Consider the following 21,038-nt stretch of genomic DNA (forward strand, 5'->3'; position numbering starts at 1 on the left):
ATTCTGCATGTAGCTATTATACTTAGTGGAATCTAATAAGGTATAAGCATTGCTTTTTACAAAGCGTGCAAATCAATTTGGTAAAAAGTTTCTCTCTTTATCTGGGGCTTGTGCTGGCCTTTTGATGTGCAATGGAATGAGCACAGGGAAAAGACCAATATGGAGACTGTGTACTGGTTTTCATAGCGTATGTGACAGACTAGTACAGGCAAATTCAAACTCATGCTGACACTTTTAAACATGTTTTCAACACAGCTAATAAAAATATAATCCCATAGGGAGGTATCAGGAGGTACTACACAGTTCCCTGGTTGTTATAATATCAGTCGAGTACCAGCGGCAAGAGAGAAAATCACAATGGAGCTGAGTGGTGACAACCAAACCCAACAGGCAACTGTATTCCCGCCAGTATGGGTTTATGTTTCATAAAGGAATAAATAGGATTTGTGTAGATTGTAAGGGAGAAATTGTTGCAATGCATCAGTGTGAATGTTCTAACAGTTTCTTATTATTAGAATTTAAATGACTTTGGTACAGTGCTTCTGTACTCCTGATACTTATCAAGTTAATCCCACTCTCCTCTCAAATTCACACTCCTAGCTACTTTAATTAGCATAGTGCCAGTCTGGAAGGCAAGCAGGGAGGGAATCAGAGAGAGGGGAAAGAAGAGGGGAAGGAGAGAGGAGGAGGAGGGGGGTATTGCGTGGTATGAGACAGAAGAGGATTTGTATGTTGAGGCTGGTTGCATCACCCCTCTGTGTTTTTGTGGATATGAAGTCAGCTGCACATTTTGTTTTGTCATTATCTCGGCTCTTGGTATTCATCTACCGAATGTTGCAAATTGGCTCCTGAAAGGCGTCACACATTCAGCGCTTGTCTTTGACAAAATAATTCATGGAGGATTGTCTGAACGGGGAATTCGGAATATGAGTGATCCTATTTAAGAGAAACAACAGAGAGAGATTTTTACTGCAGTGCAGTGTCACAATGTTTGTGAGTGCGTGTTATCACTGATCAGCGATGAGAAAATGCAAAATGCCACTTGATCGCTCAGAATCGATTCTGTCGGCTGAGAGGGAAGATTAAAGGCAAATTAGCAAAGCATGCAAGCTGGAGACATAAGGTGTGAAGGTTTCTTATTATACCATTGCAGGTTTGAGGTTTGTAACTAGACCATCTTCTAGTTGTGCTCCACAACAACCCTCACCCTCCTTCAACTATGTCTTCCTCCAAGCCTTCCTCTTTTGTTTCACAAGCAGGGCTAAGCTTGACTTCTATAAGATGGGTTACTTCTTTCATCCTCCGCTGCCTTCCTAAACTTTCCCTATAACCATTCAGAGATACAGTGCAGACGTATCCAAGTGCACTAGATGCAGAGAAACCTTTTAGTCCGTGAAAAGGAAACAGAAGTGAGCTGCATGAATTCGGCGGCACACATGTAGGTAGATAGGGGAGACATGGAGGAGCACGGCAGCTCTCTGTATGGCAGAGAATTAAAACGGATTGGGGAGAGCAGAGGAGAATCTGTGGTCCAAGGTGACTTTGTGATCAGGTTCCAGAGTGCAGCCTCAAATCCTCAGCTTCAGGCTGTGTGTTACTTCTGGTGAGAGCGAATGTGTGTACGTAATGTATGCATGTGTGTGATTGCGTATGGGCACTGGTGCGCATGTGTATCGCCACTTGTGTACATGTTTATCCTGGTCTGTGCTAAGAGCCTGACAATTGTCCACTCAGTCAGTGGGGCATGTTAAAGTGGACACACTGCACCTGTATTTTGTGCACAATACCTCAATAGAACTGCAGTCTGCTTGGGTAAGTTTAGTGGGTTGTAACATTGAAGCAAATCTGTAGAATACTGTAAATTTCCAATACATAATGAGGATACCCTTTACTAATGTTCCTCTGTGTGCGTTTTTTTGGCAGCTGAAGGGATTGTGATGCGGCAACCCTATACCCTTGAAATATACTGTTTATAGTCTACTAATTTGCAAATACACATTTTTAAAGAAACATAATGCAACTAAAGCGTGATTCAACTTTTTATGGTTATGTTTAGCCACTCACAGCACTCACAGCAATCAACAGCAACTTGATGTATGAGGCACAAAGTGTAACTAAAACCAAAATCTTGGTGCGGTAGAGAAACAAATTGAACCAATTTAGTTATACAGTATATAAATGTACTTTCAAGGAGACAGGGTCGGATCAGGAAGGAAACACCCTGACATAATGACAGCCAATGAGTGACACATTCCTGTATAATGACAGCCATTTTCAAAACAAATTTTAATTTCACGAAGGTGTGAACACAAGAAAAGCTCCGTATTTAGATTGGATTTTAGTAGCAAACTGATAAATGTATACATTTACATTCAAACGACATTATAGGAACCTGGGAAACTACTTGTTTGAGAAATTATTTTTGCAAAGGAAATGTCTAACTTTGTGGTGGCTGCAAATAAATATACATATGCATTGAAAACATTAGTAAAATTAGGAGTGGGAGAAAGAACTGAAAATGTGACACTGACAAAGGGAAAGTGGTAAAAGCAAAAAGCAGACTTCAACGTTTAAGTGTTTTTTGTCTGCCATGATGGAACACCTCCTTCATAAGCTTGGATGACAACGGGGGAAGGAAGTTAAAGTGAACATAAAAGAGGGGTGGGGTGAGTGGATGAGGTCGGAGGTGAAGTGGCACTGTGGGGTGGGGTGACGGGGAGTGTGTGGAAGAAGGGGGTGTGCCCCTCGTGCCCCTCGTGCCCCCCTCCCCTGAGCCAAGCAGCTGTTTGTCTGGCGCAGTAGGAGCTTAGTTCAGACCTTGGACCACGCTCCACTACATCCCAATAGCAGAAATTTCACTGGAGCCACTTACCACATTTGTTTTGGAATAGCTGATTGAGGGTTTCAAACAGGGTCTTTAGAGGCAACCAGGCTTGAGATAAGGATTTCCTGTTGGTTTTCCAGTTGTGTGTTTGCCCGACACAGTCATGGCCTGTTGCATTACATTTTCTCTCTAGTGTGCGCTCCAGACTAAACCGAGCTATAGGCACACAAAAAAATCAGCTGGTATTTGTAGAGGTAGTGGCTGTGTGGGAAAAGAACCACATTCAAATTAAGATCTTCATTGGGCTGAGATCCCTTGTAGGCCCATACGAGTTTATATGTATGTTTGTGTGTACAAAAAGAGGCAGCCCCCGAAAAGCAGTGAGTATGTCGCTGTCTAAGTCCCCTTGAAAGTGTCCCTCTTTAAGACCTGTTTAAAAGGGACGCCCCCTCTTTGTGTCCAGTGTTCTCTGTGGCGTATGGAGGGGCTTTTGTCCCCTTCTTTCATGTGCTCTCACAATAGCCCGGGCCGTTTGAAACACAACAGTAGATGAACTGCGCTGACAGTGTATTAAACTCTGATGAATTGCCTGTGCGAGGCATAGATCAATGTCCTTCAACCCTTAGCACACAGTGAAGCCCGGGCCTTGTCTTGGTTAAATGGAACAGGTTGCTGGCTCTTTTCAAAAGGGCCTGATTATATTCATGTTTTGTTGAAGCAGAAGCCTTTTTAAAATGTGTAAATCTTTGCGGTTCAAAAGAGTCCTATTTTTTTCCCTTTTCATTCAGGGAATTGACATTGTGTGTCTGCGCTTTGGTCCTGCTCATTTTGTGAGCATTTTTGCTATTTTCAGCTCTGTGTCTTGAATCTATAGTTAAAAAATACTGTTGTTCTATTTTAACTGGCTTTTCAAAGCTTTAAAAACAACCACATTAAAACAACACAGCAGCATGTATGCCAGTTAATGTTTTTCTGCGTCTACAGAGAAGTACTGGCCTCTCGCAAAGCATCCAATAGCTTCACAAACATACTTGAAGTGTGTGATGTGTAGGCTAGTGGCCTACCTCTGACCTTTAAATGACTTGGACCCTCTGAAGGGGGTTTAGGGCAGCCTGTTTACACAGATCACAGCTTCAGCCACTTAAGAACAACAGGGACGGACCACTGAGCCTCTATGGCAGCTCCCACAGGGACTCTCTAAACTACTACCACCAGCACCACCGCTCACACTGGCAGATTAATCACAGGTGGCAGGAGCCGGCCCACTCTACTGAGAGTCTACTGCAGTCAAATGCTCACAGCACAAACATAAATGGAGTTAAAGTAAATGGAGAAAAAAAAAAAAAAACTTGTAACCTGCAGGAGTTGAAACGTTCAAAGCTGAAAATGAGTAAAAACAAAAACTAAGAATTTGAACTGTGCTTTGATTTGAAGTTGTGTGTGTGTTCCTCTTCTCAGGTGTGGTTTAGCAACAGGCGAGCTCGGTGGCGTAAACAAGCTGGGGCCAATCAGCTAGCGGCCTTCAACCACTTGCTTCCTGGAGGATTTCCACCCACAGGGATGCCAACTTTACCCACATACCAGCTACCAGAGTCCAGCTACCCCGGCACCACACTATCACAGGGTAAGACCCGCACAAAACATTTCCATCTGAAAACATACAGAATGCTCTGTGCCTTGAGTTTAATCTAATTTTGGTAAATATTAGATTAGTCCGATTCATTTGCTGTATGCCATCTATATTTTATGTTCACGTGAACAACATTATAAATGATATATGAACCATGTGCAGCATATAAGAACCACGCTGCAAGTACTTATGTTTACAATCACATCATTGTGGAACAGTGGAACAAAAACAAGCCTTCTTTTCTTGTTCATTACAAGTACAGGTCACATCTGTCCATTGCAGCACTTTAAATGCATAAAGGGGATATTTCTCTATGGTTATGAATTTGCAAGAAGGACACCTAATGTATGACTTAGTGAGCTTAAATTTAGAGGCTGCTGTTTGAGGATTAATGTTTAGCGCCAGCACAGAATTTTAAGTGCGTTTTTCACCTTGATTCTGTCTTACCTGTTTATGTTGTTCTTGGTGTCAGAGGGCAGCAGTACATTGCACAGACCCCAACCCCTGCCTCCATCCTCCATGCACCAGGGAGGCCTGACTGCTGATGGCAGCTCTGCTTATTGTCTCTCGTCTAATCGCCACGGCTTCTCCAGCTACTCCGATACATTCATGAGCCCTTCAGCATCCAGCAACCACATGAACTCTGTCGGCAACGGTCTCTCCCCACAGGTCAGTCCAGCAAGTTGTACCTCCGTATATCTTCCCAGTATATATAACTTTCCCACATATACTGTAGTGTTCACATTCATCAGTATATCCCCCGCCTCTCTTCCTCCTCCTCTCACTGTTCAGAATATGTAATTGTATTTGACTGAAATTAAAATTCAGAAACAGCATGTTCAGCAAAATAACTGTCAGTGTGGGCTTTTATGTTTCGCCTTCCAAAGCCCTGGATTTATTTTAGCTACTCTAAATTGCTACATTTGTAAAACAATTGGATTAACATCAACAAATTAAAATTAATCTTGATAGTACCGCAAGTACTCAAGCTGCTCCAAACAGCGGTTTTGACTTTCCTGGGACATCTAAATCCTTGCGCAGCGCAGTGAGAACACATGCAGATGAAATAATTAGCTAAAGCTTATAAATGTAGACTCATAATCTTCTTCACGTAATTGTCTGCAGCTGGAAGACTCCACTGCTATGCAACGATTTTCTTCATCTCTTTAGTGCTTGATTTCCGGGCAGCTCTATGTACAGAGTAACAGAGGCGATGAGCTCTCTGTGTGTGAGGTTTTCTAGTATGTCTATCCTGCTGGCCACTTCACATACTCTTGTGCACTCCTGTCATGACAAAGAAGAACGTTACCCAGTCTACTTAGGTTTCTGGGTTTCCTAATTGCAGTTTGAATCCCAAAAATATCTATTCTACGCATTCTCCTCTGTGCCATCTTAATGCGTTACACAGTAGGTGCAGGTTTGTTTGCTCCCTCTTCTGAAAAGCGCTGGATTTCACGTTAACCTCTTTGGACACCTTCATTAATGAGCGTTAAAATGCGACTCTATGGTAAGGGTTGAGCTTTAAGTAGCACTGAATGAAAAATGATTTGTATTGATGCAAATCGTGTGTACGCAGTGAATTATACACAATTACCCATCAATACTGGCCAGTCTTGCCCACCCTCGCCAACAAGATGTGGTTAACAGGCAGAAAATAAGATTGAAATGGTGTGTAAAGAGTTGAAAATGAATTTCAATGCTGCATTTGTCCACAATTACCCCGTCGTTCACACGTGTTTTATTGGGAGTTTTTTTTTTTTCTTCAAATATTTCTCAAAGCAGATTGGAAACATTCTTGGTATTACCCTCTTTCTTCAGAGAAGAAAGAATTAAGGATTTTGTGACAAAAAAGAGATTTTCTCTCCTGCTGGAGCGACGGAGGATAACATGGAAGCTCACAGCGTGTTTGATTGTTAATCGTGGCACAGGGGCTTTAACTGCTAATGCTCTCACTGCAAACCTGCAGAAAAACACCAGGAACATGGAGTCAGTTTTTTTTTTTTTTTTTTTTTTTTTTTTTTTTCATTAATGTCTCTCTAATACTGGCATGGGGTACACTGTCGCTTTCTCTCCCTCTCTTCACAGGCATTCAAGAATGTGTTGGGATATTAAACATTTCCTGTCATAGTGAGGATTAGGACAGGAGCCTTTGGGCTACTGTACAGCATGGATTTTCACTATTCAATTACTCTATCAAGTCGGTTTGATTGGAGTGTTTTTTAAACACCTGAAATGCATTTTATAATTTTTAATTTATTATAATTTTAGAACTTAAATTATGTTTTTCTTTCTTTTCAGAGGGGCATATGCATGTGGTGTAGATGTTTTGATGTGTCACACCATGTTTGCACTGCACAGAATTGAAATGTATTGAATGCATGCAGAATGCTGTGTGGCATTCCTATCAGTCTCTCAGCATGGAGATGAATGTTCCCACTGACAGCAGAATCAGAGTTCAGCCTGTGGTGCAGCGTCCTGCTGGGCTGGGCAGCCACCATCTCTCTCTCTCTCTCTCTCTCTCTCTCTCTCTCTCTCTCTCTCTCTCTCGCTCTCTCTTCACTAACATGCAGCCATCCACACAAAACTCACACAATAAACACTAAGTTTACCTTGTCCAAGTCAGACCTTGTTTTGTTTTTGCATTTAAACAAATTTTGGCTAAAGGATGGCTAAAAAATCCGTTTCTGCTTTGGAAAATTATCGACGATTGTTCGACAGCTCACAGTTTATTTTCCATGATTTACAGTTTTTACTCTCCTGTTTTCCCTTCCCTGTAACGGAAAAAGCAACGCAAGGAGACTCTATCGAGATGGAAATGAGAATTTGATATTGTGAGTCACAGACAGCATCTGTTTGCAGGAGATATGCTTGTGCATTGGTATGTGTGCAAGCTATTTCTTCAAGTGTCTGGCATTGATGGCCTAGCGGTTGCTGTAAAGATTGACAAAAATTCTCTGATTCCCAGTAAATGGGCTGTGGTGGCGAGGTGCCAAGTCTGTAATGGAATCCTGCAGCATTCAGCAGTCCCGACAGGAGCTCGCGTCCATCCCAATCCCATAACCTATCCCGACAGCACACATTTTCCCATTACAGGCGGTGGAAAAGCCGTCTGCACTCAAACTGGTTGCTGTCATTGTGGGATATACAACATGTTTGGCTGGTTGAGGGAGGCAGTATATTAGGGGTGGTGAGAGTGAAGCTGTGCATGGCTGGGCAAAAGGTATGAAACCAGAAGTGTTTTGTGGTTGGTCTTGTTTCATTTAGCGGCACAGCGGGTGTTGCAAACAAGGAAAGGCAAGGGCACAGAGGACAGACATTCCAGTCTCTCTTTACCTGAAGATTTAAGCTCATGTCTGCTTTTTCATTGTGGCCCATTTTAAATAGGCCTTTGTCTATGACCTCATATATGGCCATCATGCTTCAAATAAAAATGTTGTATACTCTGACTAGAAAACAGCAAGACAGGCAGCTTTCCTACAACTAAAGAGGGCATGCTTTGACAGCCAATGCACATCATTTATTAAGAATATTGCATATTTACCTAACTTATACTGTATAACCCTAACCCTACAAACAAACCCTGGTAATATGAAATTCTAAAGAGCCTTTAAGATACGTTTCAAAGTATTCTTTGAGGCACTGTTCATGGGCATTGCATTTTGTGGGGAGACATTTGTGCTGAATTCCTCATTATTGCATGACAGGGACACCTGCTGGGAGAGGAAAGAAAACAACTGCACTGACTGGAGAGCTGAAGCAATGCGAGAGGAGCTCAGTGGCAGAGCTTGGGTTTCACTACTCAGAGAAATCTCTAGAAATAATGACATGAGGGAATAGTAAGAAGAAGAAAAAAGCATTTCTCTTGCAGAGTAAAAGTGGGAAATGCTCTGCAGTGATGTTGTATGGTGTTCACAGGTTATTCAAATGATAAGGAGGTGTGATATGGAGAGTGGGAATTCGGATAGAGATTTTATTTCTGTTTTGATGAAGGAAGTTTGCAAAGTTTTTTGAGGAACTTTTTTCTGTTTTGCAGTTTTATGAAAGTGTTGTGTGTTTTGGAATGACAAGGATGTGTGTGTGTGTATCTGAGGAGGACCTTTGGGCTGTGTGAGTGGGCCGAGCCTACACACACACACACACACACACATACACACACTCACACACTCACACACACACACACACACACATACACGGGATCAGAGGCAGAGCGGCTCTCACCCCTGCCTCCCTTTGATCTGTGTCCCCAGGCCTGCCTGCCCGCACGGCGCTGCACCGTACCACGCACACTGACACCATGCTCACCAGCGACTCCCCACAACTGTCTGAGAGAGATAAGCCAGGGGAGACTCCAAACTGTGCTGCTGCTCTTCCATTAGCTAGCGCAGACGCTTCTTTTAAAAACGGGATGAATTATTTTTAAGAAGCAAGCTCTGCCATTGCCAAAAAAAAAAAAAAATGGAGAGGGGAAAATGTACGGAACAATCTGGAGCTCTGGCTTCTTTCCGCCTCCCTCCCTGACTTCTAACAAGACATTCTGCACCTGAATACCAATGAGAGGGGGAGATTCATGTAGTCCCCCACATTATTAAAACTTGGGCATTAAGCCTCTCACCGGGCACTGTGTCAGCTGGCAGGCTTCACTGACAACAAATCAAAGGGGATGAGCACATAGCCTGCATTCATAGCTCAGCCACTCGCAGAGCAAGAGGGGGAATACATACTGGTTAATTAGAACTCCCATTAAAACAAATACTGTTTCAATTTGGCAAGTATAAAAAAAGATGTAAGAGGCTTTCAGAAAAAAGAGACCTGCTGTTGGCAGCTGCCAAGAAAATCCAGAGACTGTAAATCATATCCACTGGCTATACTGTTTCTTCACAGATTATTAGTGTTTGCTGTTGTTTTGCAACACTTTTGAACTCTGAGGAAATACTCTGTGCCTGTGACACCAGAAATGTACCTCTGTGCACGTCATGGTCGTCGTCGTAGTTGTTGTGTTGCATTGGCTCTTCGTCTTCTTTATGATAATGTATCTTGGTTTGTTTCTGCAGCTTGCAGATACTTATATCTGTAATATCTTATAACTGTAGCGTCTATAAAGTATGACATAACTATTAGGATTGTTTCTTGTTCTAAACTCAAAGCTTTTTGACACTTTACAGAACTAAAGAATGCCATTCATGGTGCATATCATGGGTGATAGTTGCAGCTTTACATGTAGGCCTCATTTGCTAGCCGCTGCATACCTGAGCCATTTGTTGCTCATTCCAGCTTTTAGGTCTCCCGAGCACCCAAGTAAAGCCATTTTCTTTTCCATTCCAAAATATTTTTGGTTGGAGCTTTATGTATTCATAATCTATTTTTCACCTACCAACCTTTCTTCCCTCTATTTGGCTTTATGTCATCCCATGATGCCTTGCCAATAGTACTTTGCTCTCTCTCTCTCTCTCTTTCTCTCTCTCTCTCTCTCTCTCTCTCTCTCTCTCTCTCTCTCTCCACCTTCCTCTTTTGCTCCAACTCTCTCCCCTGGAGAGGCAGCTCTTCTCCCCACGCCCAGATGAAAGGCTATGGCGGACAATAAAAATGCTATTTAAATGCAAGGGTGTTTGTGTGCGGGTGAGAGATATTTCCTGCTGAAAGTGAGCTGCTGCATCCTGATAAATAGTAAATATAAGGGAGTGTGATTTACATTTATCTTGCAGAGGCAGCCAATATGAATTTCAGTAAATCCTAGAAGATGGGGATTTAAGGAGGAAAATGACTGAGACTGATTCACATGCTGTGTGTCCCACGCAGTTGAAATGCCTGTAAGGTGGAAAGTGGTACTGCTTTTATTAAAGTATAGGCACCATAGACATCGATCCTATCTAAAATACCTATTACACACAGACATGCACTGTGTCACATGCTCATCTGCAGAGATTTCCAGCCTCATACATACACTATTTGAAAGTGACTTGTATTGAAATATTAATAGAAATAATAATCATATTAATATATAAATGCAATCTGTAATAGCAGGCCACAGGGCAGGTGAAGTGTCTGTGGGGCATACGCTGGGTGACCCATCTCCGGGTTCAAGGGTCAGGGTGCAGGAGGTTATGGGACGGCGGGGAAGAAGGAGGGCTGGTTCGCTGTGAACCTGTCCTGCTAGCCGGAGGTCTTGGGTTGTTGTCTAGCTGCATGTGGTTCCTCTTAGTTCCAGATGCCACTCTGACAGGTGCATAGCTGTGATTAATACTCTCTCTGACTTTTTCTCTCTCTCAAGTCTTCTCAAGTCTCTTTCTGAATGTCCCTCATTGGTTTCTTGGTCCCTAACTTCAATGTGGACTCTTTGCAAAGTTGATCTAACAGTCACTGTTTTTTTAGCCTTTTTAAAAAAACAACAAAAAAGGCTAGATATCTGAGTATCTATTGCCAGCATGCTTCATTGCACGTGTCTCTTTCTCTCTCCTCCTTTCTTCCTCCTGACAATAAGATGAGAATATGGGAGGTGGTTGGGTCCTCAGCTGGTTGTCTCATGCAGCAGCTCTCCCCTCTCAGTTTCCAGCTGAGAGCTATTTCACTATTTATTTACATGTAATTATGGCTATGAGGTGCAGATATTAACACTGTCAAGAACAATTTGACCTGACATTTTTCACTAGACCTGGCCCCTGCTGTTTTTAGCAAACAACCCCCACCCCTCCTCCTCTTCCTCCTCCTCCTCCCCCTCCTCCTCTTTCTCCCCCCTTTTTCTCCTTCACTCCCTTGATCCGCCTCGCTTTCCTTCTGGAGCTGCTCCCTCACACACACAAACCCTGCCTCTCTGAAACCACTCTCCTGGAATCAGAAAATCTGCCGTTTAATTTAGAAGAGGCGTTGGTGCAAGGTGCGGAGAGTAAAAGTGTGTGTGTGTGTGTGTGTGTGTGTGTGTGTGTGTGTGTGTGTGTGTGTGTGTGTGTGTGTGTGTGTGTGTGTGTGTGCACGCTTTGAAGGGGGCCTCTCTTGTTCCCAGTGGCTGAATCCATCCCATAGTTACTCAAGCATATCACTAGCAGAGAATAGAGGATTGCTCCCCACACGTTCTCCAATTGCAGTCCAATAGACGGCATATTAACCTCTGGTTAACGCTGGGCCAAGTTTATAGCTTATACTGTGGGATGTTTAGGAGGGAGGGGACCTTCCTCCAGCTAGAGCAGCTGTGCTTTCTTGAACAGTAAAACTAGCATGAGCTAAAGTGGGCTGGACAGGATTTAGCTTAATGAAAATGTTCAAAGAGAGAGAAGAGGTATAAAATAGCCTTAATATTCCTTTCCCACTTGTTTCAGCTTTCTTTGTATGCATGAACAGCTTCACAGGGAGAAGAGACACAGGCGCAGGATGGCTAACATGTTGTGAGGAGTGACAGCTTGTTCCAGTGCCCACTAATCGTCCTCATCTGTGCCTCACTTGTCAGTGCCCAGATTCTGTCAGTGCCAATCAGCCAATTAATTGAACACAATTAGCACCCACCCCACCCCAACCCCCCCCGCCCCCATGTGCATCACATTCTTCAAAGGCCAATTTCTCTCCCTCCAGCATCAACTCCCCCACCACCCTTCCTCCCATTCTACTGCTCACTCTGCTTCTGTCTCTTCATCCTATGGCGCTGGTGGAAGACACTTTTCAGTTTTTATTAATGTGCCGCAGCCAATTAACGCAGTGGCATGCAGGCCAGAGCCCGTCATCTGCTGCCTGCCACCATCGCGGCTGTCTGCTGCGGCCCCACGCCACCCCTCTCGCCACCTCCACCGTGACCAAAACGCTTTAATTCAATTTATGCAATCACTGTTATTTTTAAATAGTCATTTTGTCTGCTCAGATGAGGGGCCTTACTGCCCGCTGGGCCGGCCCTCTCATGTGAGGGATGGGGGAAGGGTGGGACGTTGTGAAAGCAGGAGTCAACTGACTTAGGGAGAGGAGGAGGAGGGAGGGGGGGGGGTCCATGATATTTGTATTTGTAATTTATTTCTTCATGTTTGTTTCAGGTTATTAGATGTTTGATTTAGATTTTTGAAATCATAATTTGAAGCAATGCAAATTAAAGTTAAAGGATAATATCTAGATTTCCTTCTCAAATATATGTAAGTCTAGATACAATATTTAGTTTTCAAAGTCAGACACTTTCCAGGCACTGGATCTGTGTGACTCTTTGTTCACAGAAATAAAGAGTATATTCTCTTCCTGTAAACACACCCTCAGGACTGGCCTTCAAATATTGATCTCAAATTCAGTGTCATCACTGTGGATCTTTAATCACTCTTTGCTGAAGCGAATATCAGCCAGGCAGATCTGCTAAGGTGCAAGATGCTATTCTGCACCACTCAGATAACTTACAGTCATTTGGAGTGCTCATTTTTCCCTGTCTGCCCCGGTGACCTCTGCCTAACTTAAAGGTACATCTTGGGGGCATTTTGATTTGGGCAGAACAGGGTGCTATCGGTGACAGAGGAACTAATCCAGTCTTGCGCAGATTAGAGTATTTGTGGAGTGGGGTGTGTTGGCGCTGGCGCCGGGAATGGAACAGAAGGGGCTCCTATCAGCTCTCCAGGCAGGCTAGCCCTCAGGCCAGCGCAGTCCTACAGGAGTCTTTGTACTTCCCAAAGCCTCCACTTTCCTCTCACTCACCCTATATCACTTTCTCTTCCCTCTTCTGCCCCCCTTGCCCTCTTTCTATAGGCTATCATATTTTCATTCTCCGTTTCCTCTCTTTAAATGTGTGAATTTATGTTGTTTTAGTCCAATGTAAGAGTTCATATGCCCACTTATTATCATCAGGTGCAGGTAACAGTTGTTACATAATTTTTCTGAGTCACAGATATAAGGCACATTGATACCATACCACTAAGTATAAAAAGACATCAATTCTGCACATTTAAATATGAAATATTAGAACTAAATTGTTTAAAAGTTTTTTTTATTTTTTTAAAGTGGTGTTGCAGAAAATCTGCACTCTATTTCTTTGCTGGCTTTCCCCCCCTTCTTTCTGGTTTTATTTGTTTTTCTCGTATCACTCACAGTGTTTCTCTCAGCTCTGTCTCTGTCACATTGTTTTATTCTGGAAAGAAATCCAACAAAGAACATCTCGTCAAACATTCACGCAGACAAAAAAAATGTAATTTAACTGTTGAAGAAATTAGGGAGGTATGAAAGGGCCTCTATTTGTGTTTCAAGTGCGCTATTTATTTATCTGAAAGGATGCACATTGTATCAATTTACACTCCCCCATTCACTTCGCCACAGGCTGGAGGGCTCAGAAGTTGAGAGAATTAATTACTTTTTTATTATTATTTATAAAGTAATCTATCTGTAGAGAGGGAGCGGAAAAAGGAGAAGGAATGGGTGAGGGGAGGGGGTGAGAGAGGCAGGGAACGGCCTGGAGCATTGTCCTTTAAACTAGGTCCTGGCTCACATTATCTCCCAAACCAGCACTCACACAACGTCAAACAACAAACGAACTCTGGGCTGCTGAGGACGCTGTTTGCAAGGAAAGAGAGGGAGGTGGGGGAGAAGAGAGGGAGGGAGGGAGAGAAGCAGTGAGGAAGTCTTCTCTGCAAGAGTGTAAAGAGCATGTTAGGAAAAATTATGTAGTTGTTAAGATTTTTTTCTCAGCTCTGAAATTTTACACCAATTGAAACGCCACAAGTCTTGTTTAATGCACCTGTGTTTATACTGAGAGGTGTAATTTAGCACTTGAGTGACATCCTGGTGCATCAGACCCACATTCAGTGAAACTCCATCACGTATTACATCGACAATAAACTTGTCAATCCAAAAACCACATTCCATTAATGTCTATCAAGCTGTGCATTGGTATATATATATATATATATATATATATATATATATATATATATATATATATATATATATATATATAAACCTCTCTGACAGTAAATTCACTGGCTAGGATTTTGCCAGCAGGAATGTTAGACTTTGTGCCTGCATGTAATATCTATAAAGTTTTGTTTTACATAGCATGTTTCAACAGAAATATGTGAAGGTATCAGGCTGCAAATGGTTTTTATGAGCGTATGTGACTAAGTATCATTTAACCCTGAATGTGAAGTGAGAGAACTTTATGGGGACATCAAAGTAGCAAAGCCATGCAACTAAAGCTGACCTATGGAAAACCTAAAATACTGGAGATGTGGGTGGAGGAAGACAACTTTGCTGAGAGGCTGAAGTGACTCCAACACAGTCCAACCTGGCACTTGAAATATAAATCCACCTATATCTGTACCTTCATCAGATTGAGAGGACAATGTTGAAACAGCATTGATATTTGTTATAGTAGTGTGAATACAAAATGTAACTGTCAGGAAGCTAATGAGAACCTGACGACTCCATGAAGAGTTTGCCTTCTCCCCTCTCAACACGCTATCCTTCAGTCGTCGAAGGATGACTGAAGGATAGCGATGTCCTCACAGATGACAACACTTGTTAGACTCTAAAGTGGCTGACCCATCCTAATTCGCTAAAATAGCAAAACTGACACAATGTCAGTGATAAGAAGCCCTTTTCTTTAGAAGAACTTTTATGAGCATGAATAATATTCGGGCCAATTGTTGGCTATTCTATTTCATAAGGAAGCGATGTAATCAAGCTTTAATTAACCATTGACTAAAATGGACTCATACCCTGCAGCTGTCTCTCTCAGGACACTGTAGAAGCTCTCCCCTTCACTTTCAACCATCACAAACCATCAGGACACATACTCATCTCATCCTCCTCAGAGTGTGCGGCTCGGCTCCATATGGGAGGAAGCATCACATGTGTCCGGCATTGAGAGGGCCATGAATCTCCCACTTATGGATACATGTCACATGCTTTGTCCGCAGATGTGGAGGGGACGGGGCGTGGGGGTTTCCATACTGATAGAATTAACATGTGGAAATGACTAACCGACCTTTATGTGTATGATGTGCTTCAAGTGCTTCATATTTCCTCGGAGGCCTTTTCTGAAGATATGATTAATTTGCAGAATATGGTTAATTTTCCCTCTGTGGGATATTCCTGTCTTAATGCATAATTTGTGAACTGTTTGGCTTGCCCCTGCATTGCGTCTATGTTTGCAGCGTATGTTTTGCGTGCACGCATGTGTCTGTTCATGTGTGCATGCATGCAAACATATGTCTGCGTGTGTATCCCCCCTGTGTAACCACCTCCATGATGAGCTAATTGGTTTAGCAGCCAAGGGGCCAAAGGCCAGTGCAGCATAGCAAAACTCAACATGAACCTGATGTTAAAGGGAAGGCTTCCCTGCTATAGGAGGGAAGCATGTGTGGGACAATTCTTTTTTTACCACCCCCTCCCACACACACACACTCCACTTTGCTTTTTCACTTAAAGAAACTCACAGCATAAGAAAACTAAATTCTTCACAGTGTTCTGGGCCACTGTGCTTCAGACTGGGGTAGCACTAGAGGTAATCTCTTCCATTTTAACATATTTTCAGACCTTCTCCTGACGAATGTCACATGCTATTACATTAATCTAAAATATTGAATTGGAAGCTTTTATGCACTATGGATAATATACACACTGTGATATTCAGGCAAGCCTCAACCTGCAAGTATCAGCGGGCTCCTCAGTAACGTTTGTGGATCCTATTTTGTGTGGGGATCTGAGGGGATCATTTACCAGTTCCAACTCCATTACTATTCATGAGATGGGTAGGCTAGGGGCGAGGGATTAGGGACTCCCTTGGTGCTTGTTGTGCTGTAGGCTCGGGCTCAGGCCTCAGGCTCCGGGACAGGGGCTGTCTGGCACGGATGGTGGGTCTATTATCACCCTGGGACCCTTCTGTCCCACAGCAGAACACGTAATGGCAGCGCCAGCTAATGAAACAGTCTCTCTTGTTCCCTTTCTCATTTTGTTAACCTCATCACCTTCTTTGTATCCTTCTCTCTGCTCTTAAAAAAAAAAAAAAAAAAACGATGGGGAAGTTTTTCCCTTTTCCCTATTTCAAAGTTTAAATGGTGTATTTCTATTGGCATCTTTACCGTGAAGTGCTAGGGTGGCACTATATTTGCAGAAAAAATGTACTTTCCCCTTAACTCTGTCAATGCTTTGATCCTCAATTTTCCAAATTTCTAACATCCTCCGTTTCCCCTTTACCCCCAGGTGATGAGTATCCTGAGTAACCCCAGCGCCGTACCCTCCCAGCCCCAGCACGACTTTTCTATTTCCCCCCTGCACAGCAGCCTGGACAGCTCCAACCCCATCTCAGCCAGCTGCAGCCAGCGCTCTGACACCATCAAGGACAGCCTGGCTTCCTCCCAGTCATACTGCCCCCCCACCTACAGCGCCACCAGCTACAGCGTGGACCCCGTCACTGCAGGCTACCAGTATAGCCAGTACGGACAGAGTGAGTAAACCCTGAATTAACATGTATACACTGTAAGTCTGTGTTTAACTTGAGTTTTTGTGCTTTTGTCTTTTTATGTGTACAAACGAGTCACTCCTTTATATCCTACTCTAAAGTTGACCACATTTAAAAAGCCTATGAAGTGATGTCCAACTCCCAGGCAAGGGAGCCTGCTGACCTTTGCACCCTGGTTGGTGGAGGCAGACACATGCTCTTGATAAAGACCCCCCCCCCCCTCACACCACCACCAACACCACCACCATCCTCCTAGAAAGCTGCCTTAGTCACACCCCACTCCACTTGGATGGGAAAGAGGAGAGGGCCACTTCAAAGAACGGCACACCCTCAGGGGCCAGAATGTCCTCTTGCCCACCTCTCTCCCTTTTTCTCTCTTCTCCATCTCACACACACACACACACACACACACATATACACATCCCCAGGGCAGGAAAGAGTTTGGTTTATTAGATCAGCATAATTGACTGATGCTGTCACAGCCATTCATAAGAGGTAAAAAGAAGCACACTTCCCAAACAAGCCAGCCAGGGCCAGCTAGCTGACATTTGTTTGTATTTATATGCATCTTCTAGTAGTGATCTGCTGTATTGTGCGTCCTTTTTTAAAATGTTGTTTGTGTTGTGGTCCGTGAATGCACGTGAGCGCATGCCAATCCGTCACGTTTTGTGTGTGCGTACCAGTGTTTTGTCAGCAAGCAAGAAAGTGACGGATGTGACAGTGCGGATGTGAGCTGATGTGAGGTTAATTAAGATGGTGATTGAGCACAGTAGATGGGTAATGAATGGAGGAGAGAGGAGAGAGCTGCTGTCTGAGGATGAAAATGATCGGCCATGTGGAGTGTGGAGGGCATGAAATCAGAGATGCCAAGTGTAATGAAGACTGGCACACAGAACACACACGGGGACCCGTCTGAGTGACAGCACGGAGACTTTACCAGGATGCACATGCTCTGTGCCAGCAGCGTGCCAACCTCAGACAAGGGACAGGGGAGGGGTTTTTATCTTTCACTCTCTCTCTGTGAATTGTTTTCCTTTGAATCAATCGCTTCTGCCACAACTTATTTCAGCCTTAATCAGAGGAATGAAATGAGAGTGAATAGGACGTATGTCTCAGGAATCTACCACCTGTCTGACGTGTGTTTTTTCTGTCTTTTCTGTGCAGCTGCTGTGGACTACCTGGCCAAGAACGTGAGCTTGTCCACCCAGAGGAGGATGAAACTTGGAGACCACTCGGCCGTGCTGGGACTGCTGCAGGTGGAGACGGGACAAGCCTACTAAAGCCCCTCCCATGACACACCCAGCACCACTCTCCTCCGCCCTCTGCCACCTTCCTCCATGCTCCATCAAGTCTGGACTCTAGCTCGCCCCTCTGCTGCTCGCTCTGATGCCCGGCCATTACATCAGCACACAGACACGCAGCCTCGCCGTGTAACAGAGAAAGTGACGCTTGAGAGTGTGACAAGGCAATTTGGGGAATGGAACTAAACGCCATTGTCAACCACCAGGCGGCTCTGTACCCTCTCTTCTCAACCTTTGGGCTTCTCTGCCTGCTCCTTGTACTCCTTCCCCAGCCCCAAACCCTGTTTTGTTTAGCTCAGAAGGCCAGACAGGACCCCAGAACACCCAAGGATGGTCGGCCGTCTTGGCCCGGGTTCCTGTTTGTCTTGGCTGCAGTCCAGCACACATTTAGAGCCATCAACAACATGTACTTTGACCTTGCTGTTCATAGTAGTTAACAAAGCCAATATCATTTGAACAACTCTTCTTCTTGTTCCTTTTTGATATTGTTAAGATTATTGTTGCTGTTATATGATTATGGTTAATGTGATTTATGTTGTTCTTTGATTCCATTCGTATCTCTTTTCTCTGTTAGATGTTGGTGTGTAAAACACAGTGTGGATGACTGAGACAATTTGGGAGTGTGCGTCTGTTGCGTGTGCATGTTTTGCGTGTCGGCACAGTCACACAAAGAGAGGATGATTGTTTTCCAAGCTGCTGTTCCTCTGCCTGTTCCCTGAGCTCTAATGTTCGTGAGCGATTTGACCTTCCCACTTTCATATTCATCTTGACATTCCTAAAGAACTTGGCCACTCGGTGGGAAGTCTGGCTGGATGGATTCTGCAGGGAATTAAAGCAGCGTTTTGGCGGCCAATAGCTTTCCCCTTCTAACCTCCATCCCATCCTTAGCCGCGGTCCATGGGGAGGGGGGCATTGTTTGCAAAAACAGGATTGGGGAAATTAATGTATTTTGTTTAGAAATATGGACCTTGCCAAGGAGGGCTAACTCAATCCCCACCCCCCCACCCCCTTTACTCCTCCCAAATCCCATCTGCCAGGAAACCCTATGTGACTTTAACAGTGTAAAGCAGATTAAATCACACAAAATTAATGTCAAAGCTAATTCACAGTGACCCTTCCCATTACTAGCCAGTATTTCTGTTTTCATAGAGTAAAAAACTCATTGTGTAAATGCACCTTCAACTGGTTTCCACTCTCAGACTAAACAAGCATTCCTTCGAAACATTCCACCGGCTCCATAAGCATTCCAACGCTTTCTGTTATGAGATTAAAAAGTAGACAAGCTGTGCCATTCACATGCACTCTGGAAAATCATATAATCCAGTCAGTTGTGAAAGGGCACAGGTAACACCACTGATTGGCCCCCCTCTCTGGTTTGGACCGGAGACCCCCTCTAATCCTCCGCTTTGACGGACTCACTGAAATGTACAAAAAGAAGGAAAAAAATAAAGAATAGTGGATGTGAGACATTTGTGTAGCACTCATAGTTGACAGCTGATCCCTTGAGATGTGTGTGTGATATCCACGATGATGAATTTTTCACTTTATCTCAAGACAGGATTTGGTCCTCAGTCGCCTTTAAAAAAACGGAAAACTGTACAGTAGCTGGAGCAGATTGTGTATTGTTTGTTTATAAAGAGTATGTTTTATACTAAAACCAAACTATGTTGAGTGGTAGGTAAGCAAGGAATCTGTGGAAGTAAATGTTTGATTTGAGTTTCCTTAACTGGCTTATTTTTCTGTTGATTTTGTTTTAATAGTATTTAATTGGTTGACCTGTTTTGACCAAAAGTTGTGTTTCTGTTTTTGGGCCCAGGTAAGATTGAATTTGTATAAATTAGTAAAATATAATTTCCATTAAAAATGTTCCAATTAAAAGTTGTATAAAAGAGGATCAAACTGAGCTTAATGGAAAATGCTTGGTGACACACATAGACTCCCTGGACCACAGGGCCACTGTATATTTGAAAGGTGGCTTGATGAAACATCTTCATGTGTCAGAGCATTCTGATCTCACAGACTGATTATTAGTGCAGACCGGACTCGACTGGACCATGGACCTAACACACCTGAACCCTGAGACTTCGGTGCGGGACTTTACCAACGGTTCGGGATGGTGATGAAGCTGGTGAACACAGCCTCTCTGCTCTGGGAAACTGAATGGAGTCATGTTTGATTTGTGGACCAATATGACTTCAGGAGAAGAAGTTAAAGTAACACTGATTCCGCACTGAATCACAGCAGTTCTCCCTGCTCCGCTTAGACGCCTCACTTATGTGTATATTTTAAAAAGGACGATTTTTAGAATTGTCTTTAGTGTATCAAACCCATTTCTAACACTTGCGTCAAACATTTGGATATTTAAAGCATACAACTCCTTATGCCCCCCTCCCGTCTGTTTGAACCTTAACTTGTTTAGTTGCTTTCTGACATCTGTGCTTTGCTTTACTCCTTTTTCTGTTCCGCATGTGTGTATATTATCATGGTATAATTTATTCTGCTGTATGAAGTATTAGAGTAGTGGGAAACGTGTACTGGTATTTACTACCTTCAGCCTGTTGGTGTGTTTACTGTAACACTGGCGTAACTGTTATCAATTAAAGATCCAAAACTGATTCTGCCATCCGTCTTTTTATTGTGTTGATTCTTTTTTTTTTAAATATGTTCTATTTTAGATTTCAGATTGTTTTACCATGTGTGTGTGAAGTAGTGTGATTCGTCAACTGATCCATTACAGAAAAATGAATCTGCAACTATAGCTATAATTGTGATTGTATAACCGTGATTGTTTAAGTCATTCTTCAAACAAAAATAACAGAAATGATCTGTCTTCTCAATTGTGTAAATTTGCTGCTTTTTATTGTTGGATATCATTGT

General features: G+C 43.3%; 1 protein-coding gene across 5 annotated transcripts in view; it reads left to right on the forward strand.

The window, feature by feature from the left end:
- Window positions 1-20,776, forward strand: part of pax7a (paired box 7a) — a 46,020-nt gene extending 25,244 nt beyond the window's left edge. For 4 of the 5 annotated variants that reach the window (XM_039799089.1, XM_039799086.1, XM_039799088.1 and 1 more), the window contains 4 exons: window positions 4,283-4,448; window positions 4,927-5,123; window positions 16,602-16,845; window positions 18,025-20,776. In XM_039799089.1, the coding sequence (XP_039655023.1) occupies window positions 4,283-4,448; window positions 4,927-5,123; window positions 16,602-16,845; window positions 18,025-18,140 (723 nt within the window). In that variant the 3' untranslated portion in view covers window positions 18,141-20,776. Of the gene's footprint in view, window positions 1-4,282; window positions 4,449-4,926; window positions 5,124-16,601; window positions 16,854-18,024 lie in introns of those variants that run through there. The other variant, XM_039799090.1, reaches the window with a different exon arrangement.
- Window positions 20,777-21,038: the final 262 nt, after the last annotated feature.

The sequence above is a fragment of the Perca fluviatilis genome, chromosome 4 (genome assembly GCF_010015445.1).
Source record: "Perca fluviatilis chromosome 4, GENO_Pfluv_1.0, whole genome shotgun sequence".
Lineage (NCBI taxonomy): Eukaryota > Metazoa > Chordata > Actinopteri > Perciformes > Percidae > Perca > Perca fluviatilis.